Consider the following 6,928-nt stretch of genomic DNA (forward strand, 5'->3'; position numbering starts at 1 on the left):
GCGATCCCGGCGCCTTTGGGGCCCCCGGGCCCTGGGGTGCTGCAGAGACCCCAAGTCTGGCGCCAGGCTCGGGGTCTGGCTCCCGGCCTCCCCCGGAGCACCCAGGCCTGGGCCTGCATGGGAGCCACTGTCGCCATCCGCCACCCGGAGGAGAGCTGCCGCCGGGGCCCCACGTGGGTGGGTCGGGGCCCCCAGCCGGCTCCCCCCTGCCCCCCCATCCCACCACCCCGCCCAGCACAGGCAGTGGGAGAAGGCTGAGACGGCCACCGTGTCCTGGCAGAGCCGCAGCCGCCCTGGCCGCGCAGGAAGGTGCATCACACTCACCCACAGACACGGGTGCGCGCTCCGAGCCCGGGCCCCCGGGGCTGCCCCCCCAGGGCCCCGCCGCCACCTGCCTGCGTCCTGGCCGGCCACCCGGGGCGGGGCCGGGAGCTCCACTGGGCCCTCAGAGGTGATGCCCAGAGAGCAAGCAAACAGCGTTCCTGCGGGGCTCTGACATCCACAGCTGCGGGTGGGATGGAGGCCTTCGGAGGCCGCGTCCCTCCCGCCCCAGCCCCACACGCGGGCGCTGGCTCCCTGGCCTTCGCGGCGCGGGCCGCCACATTTTAGGGTCTGGCCAGCAGGCCCAGGGCGGCGTTGGCTCTCCCCACGTGTGCTCCCCTGGTCCCGAGCGAGCCCCGTGGGACAGGCGTCCTGCTCAGCGTGCAGCTGAGGACACAGCTGGTCACGTCCCGCCAGAGGCCAGCTCTGCCCGAGGCGGGACGGGGCTCCTGGGGGGAGCGTGAGGCCTCCGAGGAGCAGGGCGCGGTTGCTTCTTCTGTGAGCCTTTGTGTCTCCGTGTTTTAACGTGTGCACGGTGTGCTCCTCTTCCCCGAGCCCCCGGGGGGATGCAGCGCGGAGGGCGAGGCTTGGCACACGTAGGCGCTCGAGGAAAGGGGCCCCTCACCCTTGAGTGTCACCCCGCGTCCCTGTGCACACAGGGGGCTCGGAGCCGGGAGCCTGGCTGGACGCAGATGCCCCAGAGGACCCCGGGGACCATTTGGGTCAGGATCCCAGACCTGTCCATACCCTTTGGGCAGCTGCTGAAGCGCCCGGACTCCTCACGGTCGGGAAGCAAGAACCCCCGTCCCCGTCGTGGTCCTTCTAGTGGGACCAAGACCCCAAACGACAGGAGACAGATCAACAGCAGGAGATGACATTTAAGTCTGTACGAACAGGAATTCCTGGTGGATGGCGCGGGGACGGGAGACAGGGCTTAAAGGAACCCGGGCCTTCGTCCTGCTGGGCCCACCCACGAGGGCTTCAGGGACACACGGGGTCTCTAGGGGCGGGGCAGCCAAGAGGCTGGGGCTCGAGGGGGCGGCAGACGCAGGGCTCCCGTCCTGGGAGGCCCACGCTGGTCCAGGTGTTCTCCATGGCCCCCTTGCTCTGGCCTCCTCCCTGGAGAGGATCGGGCACCGTCCAGCTCGCCCCACCCGCAGCGGGGCACGTGGGCCTGGCTCCGGCCGTCCCCGGGCTGTCCCCAGGCCGTTCCCCATGAGGTTCCCCCTGCGGCTCCCCCTGTGGCCCCCCCGCAGCTCCCCGCGCGGTTGCCCAGGCCCTGCACTGCTCTACCAGCTTCCACGCCTGCACCGCTCGCTAGGCCAGGGCCCTGTGGCGGCGGCAGGGTTGGGGGCACCGGCCCAAAGGAGCGGGGGCCAATCCTCAGGCTGAAAAGACAAGGGCTTGCTGTCCAGGGAAACTGAGGCTCATCTGTGCAGAAAGTGAGTGACCCCCTGGGGCCAGGAGCCCCCTTGTGACTTTTTCTAGGATCCGCTTCCTTTAGAATGAAGACAGGTGCCCCGAGGGTGGATGCAGCAGCGATGCAAAGGTCCTGGGGCAGCGAGGCAACACGGAGAGCCCCCTACCTGGAGGACAGCAGTTGCCGGGAGCCCCGCAGAGGTGCGTCCCTCGGTCACCACCCGCCGCCCAGTCGGCCGCGCCAGCTCCTGGGACAGGCCCGGGGGACCCGACGAGCTCCTGGCTCCAGGGATGCCCAGTGCTCTTTGCGCTGGGAGTGGCCGCGGGCTCCTGGGCGGGATGCCGCCGTGGGGTGGTGGCAGTGGGGCCCTCACCGCCGCGGCCAATCCAGGAGGGCTGTCACCCCCCGCATGGAGGCGGCCGGACCGGCGGGATGGGGACTGTGTGTAGCTGCTCACCCAGCAGCTCGGCCGCACCGCCTGCGGCGCTCCTACTGCAGACCCGGACCCAGCCCTTATAGGACAGCCCACGGGGGGTAGGGGTGGGGAGGTGTGGGGATGGGGGATGGGGTAGGGCATGGGGGATGGGGGGCCGCCGGCGGGGGCCCAGGAAGCGGAGCTGGGAGCGCACAGACACCTGCCCCCCCGCTTGCACCTGCCGTGGGGCGGGGTGGCCAATGTGTGCTTGCAGGTCAGGAGACAGACGTGGAGCCTCAGTCGGCCTCGGGGGCTTTGGGGTCTCCCCCTCGGAAGCTCCGGAGGACCCCGAGGAGCATGGTGCGCTGGGTGGTGTCCCCACATCCACCCTGTTAGGGACCCACCTGCTCACCTGCAAGTAGGGACCTCGGGCGCCCTCCACAGGACCTGAGCGGCGGCCGGGCCCAGCCTCCTGACCCTGGCCACTTAGCGCACCGACTGCAGCTGCCCACCCACCCCAGCCCCAGGCCCGGCTCGGGGTCCTGAGCGCCAGCCCCATGCTGCGTGCAGAGCTTGACTCTAAAAATTTTTAAAAATGAAAAGGCAAAGAACACGGAGATATTTGTAGCAAAGCAGCTTCCACCCTGGGAAGGGTTGTGGGGGCCCCCAGAACCCCAGGACCCAGCTCTGAGGGTCACGGCTTCACTGTGCCGGTGGCTGCGCAGCCGGGTGACGTGGTGAACCTAGCACCCACCCACCCACCCACCCCCATCCCGCCCCACGTGACCCCTCTGGGCACCCTTGGGCCCTGACTCCTCCCACCCCAGCTCAGCAGCTCCGGGTCCCAGGCCGGGCCACAGGGGGAACGCGCTGTCTACGCGGCCCTGGGGGCAGCAGCGGCCACATCTCCAACGGAGAGATGAGGATGGGGGGGTCGTGCGGGGACAGGCTGTGGTCCAAGGTCGGTCCCCGTGAGGCTTTCAGACGGAGCTCAGAATTCCGCCTCCCTCCGTCCTCACAGCCAGTGGCGAGCAGGGACAGGTCTAGGAAAGGGCACTGGAGGCGGAGGGAACGGGAATCCCGAGGTCACAGATGCACGGAAGGACCGGGAAGTGGGCGCGTGAGCCAGCCTCTCCCAGTCCTGTCGCCTGCGCCTCGATGGTGCTGTCACCCTCCGTCGTCGAGAGCCTTCCCTGTTCCTCCTGCTTGGATGTGGGAGCCCTCGTCGGCCGTCCAGGCCCGTGCCACCGCCGGTCCTCTCTTCTCGGCCCGGCTGGCTCCCTGCTCCTTGGCCCATCGTGCGTGTCACATGCTTCCCTGCACCCCACATCCTGCCTGGTACCCCAACATGTCCCTGCCTCAGGAAGGCCTCCTTGATGGATCCGCCCCTGGAGCACCCCACCAGCACTCGACCTTGGCCTGTCTCCAACATCACGCTGGCCCGAGGCCGGCCCTCAGCCACCCGTGGAGCCCCTTCCCCGCCTCCTCCCTCTGGTCCCCGTCACCCTCTGACAGCTGGACGGTCCCTGTGCACACGGGGCCCGGGCAGCCCTCAGACCACTTGGCAGGTGCAGAGGCCGAGGAAGCCGGGGACGCGGAGGGGGGTGGTCCCGCGGGGCTGTGCGCCCCTCTGAGCTCCGGCCTCAGCTGCCCGGCCGCGGGGTCAGCGGCCTTCCCGACCGCGGCAGGACCGACCGGCTGCCCGGAGCTGGCCTGTGATTCGTGCTCCTTGTCTGTGTTTTAAAAAGGATGAACTCGGGGCCGGGAGATCCCGAGAGGCTCTCGTTCCTGGGGAGAGGTGGCCGTCCCCGCGGGGGGCTGGGGCCAGCTGTCCTGCCTGAGGGGGAGGCTCCCGGCCTCCTGTGGCCCCCAGGCCCAGTTTGCTGGCCCTTTGCTGCCATCGGGTGGCCTTAGGCCTGCAGTGCAGCCCGGCCGGTCGGCGCGTGAACCGGGACGTTTGGGGGGCGCAGGGGTGACCGAGGGCCCCAGGGAGCGGCCTGTCACACTCGCACTTGGCTGCTGACCGCAGGGCCTTAGCGGCTGGGGCCACCTGCCCTCCAGGGTTTGCGAGATGCACCCCCCACCCCTCCACCGCCCTCGGGTTTCCGTCCTCCTGCGTCCTTCTCTGCTCTAGAAGCCCTGTCCGTCCTTCTCCATGGACACAACCAACTCCACCCCTGACGGCCCCGCGGTGCTGGTCTTGCTCCGGAGGGTCGGCCTCCGCGCAGCCTCCCGTGCACACCTGGGCGCCCGGCCCATGGCCAGCTCCACACTCACACCCCACACGCCCCCCCCCCCGTAAGGCCGGAGCGCGTGTCTGGGTTTGTAACCAGGCATGCCCGCGTGTGACGCCTCCCCGACGTCTGGGTCTCAGTGCGCAGGGGAGATGGGGCCCCTTCCCCTTGCAGCCCCGCCGCCCGGGACTCAGCCTGGCCCATGGCACGCGCTCTGCAAGCATCTGACGGCTGACCGCAGGCTCTGCAGGGCGGGAGACGGGTCGGCGAAGGTCGGGGTGCCGAGGACCTTGCGGCCGACCCCGCGGCGCGCTCGGGCCCCCACGGAGCCCTCCTCCTGAGCCGCGCGTGGAAGCCGTGCACACTCAGGGCAAGGCCCCACCCCTCCCTCTGCCTCCCAAGCTGGCGTGCTGGATGGAGTCGGGGTGCAGTAGCGGCGGGAGACGATGCCAACAGCCTCGGAGAAAGGGACCCACGTGCAGAGGAGAGACAGGCGCGTCCTGCTCTGCCCTGAGGTCTCCGGGCACCTTGCCGGCCCACCGTGCTCCGTCCCCGCCGAAGCTCACGGACCATGGAACAAGCCACGTCTCCTGAGACAGCGGAGCAGACAGCTGGGAGCCCTGCTGGCCCGGGTGGGCCCCCCTTGGGTCTGGCGCTGAGCCGGGCCTGTCATCAGCACCAGGTGACCAGGCTCCTTAACGTCTATGGGTGAAGGTGGGACCGCATGGCCGAGCCACGGTCCAGATGCAGATTCGCAGCCCAATTCCAGGGGAAGCGGACGGTCAGAGACCCGGGACACGGCCCCAGGGTTCTAAGCAACAGCAAGGGCTCTTGGGGAGGGGGAGGCTTAACGCTGGGGTTGGACACCGAGGCATTTCCCCAAAACCCTGCTAATTCCTTCCGGGCAAATGGTCAAATGCCCCTGGGGGCCACCCAAGCCCGAGGGAGACTGCGCATTTCCAGGGCACGGGCCCTTGAACTCGGACGCCACTTGCAAAGAGGGTCAGTTCGCTGGATGCTCGGGAACCGACGCTTAGGACGGAGTCACTAGGTTAGAACGGGACATTCCCGGAGTCCGACAACCCTGCGGCCCAGGACTCGGGGCGGCGAGCTCCTGGAGCCGGGCCGTGAGCCGTGGGCGCCCCGGGGCTCCCGCCCGTCCCAAGGCAAGCCCGCCCCACTGACACAGGACCCGGGCCTCGACATCCGTGTGTGGCCCTCTGTGCTCCCCTTTTCTCTGTTCACGCAGAAACCCAGAGCCATTTACGGCTTCCGTCTGGGAGATCCACAGAGAGAGGACCCGGGAACGGCCCGGACAGGGGACCAAGGGACGCGCCGCCTCACCGGAGGCCGCGGCGGCGGAGGGCGAGGGAGGCAGGGGCTCGGGGGCGCAGGCTCCCCCCACCCCTTGAGCCTCCGGGCGGGCCCTCAGGGGCGCCCACGGCAGGGCCCCTGCGTCTTCATGCCAGCGAGGTCCCCTCCTTCCGCAGGTTCCGCGCTCTGACCGCGGGGCCTTTGTCTTTGGTGACTTTCCAGACCAGGATGAGGAGAACGACGAGTGTCATCAAGAGCGTAGAGAAGGAGAGGACCTTCACCAGGTAGGCGGGGCCGGCTATGGCGGTGGCGAGGGTGCCCTTGTCCCACAGGAAGGCTGGGAGTTGTAGGAAGACATGGGGAGCCGAGGGGTGTGGACGCAGACTGCCCCGATGGCTACACCCCAGACGGCCGGCGGCCCCTCCCCGCGTCCTCAGCCCTGGTGCTCACGTGCGCCCGCTGCCCTGGGATGGATGTCGTCACGGGGTGGCTTGATGGATGCACCCCAGGTGGTGGGTGGGGCGCCTGAGGCTCTGTGACGTCACCTGAGCGGGAGGCAAGGGTCTGAATCAAAGGTTCTAGTCCACAAGCCCTCACGCCCCGCCTCCAGGTCGGGAAGGGCTCCCCGATTGCGCATGAGGGCGCCCCCGAACCCCCTTTATTGTTCTTCTTCTCATTTGGCCATAACGGTAGACATGCAGAAAGCTGCAGAGATAGCAGAGACCCCGCGCACCCGGGAGCTGCAGAGATAGCAGAGACCCCGCGCACCAGGGAGCTGCAGAGATAGCAGAGACCCCGCGCACCAGGGAGCTGCAGAGATAGCAGAGACCCCGCGCACCAGGGAGCTGCAGAGATAGCAGAGACCCCGCGCACCCGGGAGCTGCAGAGATAGCAGAGACCCCGCGCACCCGGGAGCTGCAGAGATAGCAGAGACCCCGCGCACCCGGGAGCTGCAGAGATAGCAGAGACCCCGCACACCAGGGAGCTGCAGAGATAGCAGAGACCCCGCGCATCAGGGAGCTGCAGAGATAGCAGAGACCCCGTGCACCCCAAGGGCCGACTGTGTGCAACACAGGACCAAGTCAAAACCAGCCAGCGGGCGTCAGAACAAGCATGAGCGTGTACTTCTACGGCAGCTTGTCACCCGCGGAGGTTCCCGTAAGCGCCGCAGAATCGCCCTAGGCCGTGAAGACTCAGGGTGTCCACACCCTCCCAGTGAGAGAC

General features: G+C 68.8%; 1 protein-coding gene across 1 annotated transcript; it reads right to left on the reverse strand.

The window, feature by feature from the left end:
• Nucleotides 1–4,714: 4,714 nt before the first annotated feature.
• SMIM42 (small integral membrane protein 42) lies at nt 4,715–6,341 on the reverse strand. The gene is made up of 2 exons (XM_072814493.1): nt 6,302–6,341; nt 4,715–6,149 (listed from the first exon to the last, which is right to left on the reverse strand). Exons 1-2 carry the CDS (start codon nt 6,339–6,341, stop codon nt 5,851–5,853), a joined length of 339 nt encoding a protein of 112 aa, XP_072670594.1. The 3' UTR covers nt 4,715–5,850.
• Between the last annotated feature and the right edge of the window lie 587 nt (nt 6,342–6,928).

This window comes from Canis lupus, chromosome 38 (genome assembly GCF_048164855.1).
Source record: "Canis lupus baileyi chromosome 38, mCanLup2.hap1, whole genome shotgun sequence".
Classification (NCBI taxonomy): Eukaryota; Metazoa; Chordata; class Mammalia; order Carnivora; family Canidae; genus Canis; species Canis lupus.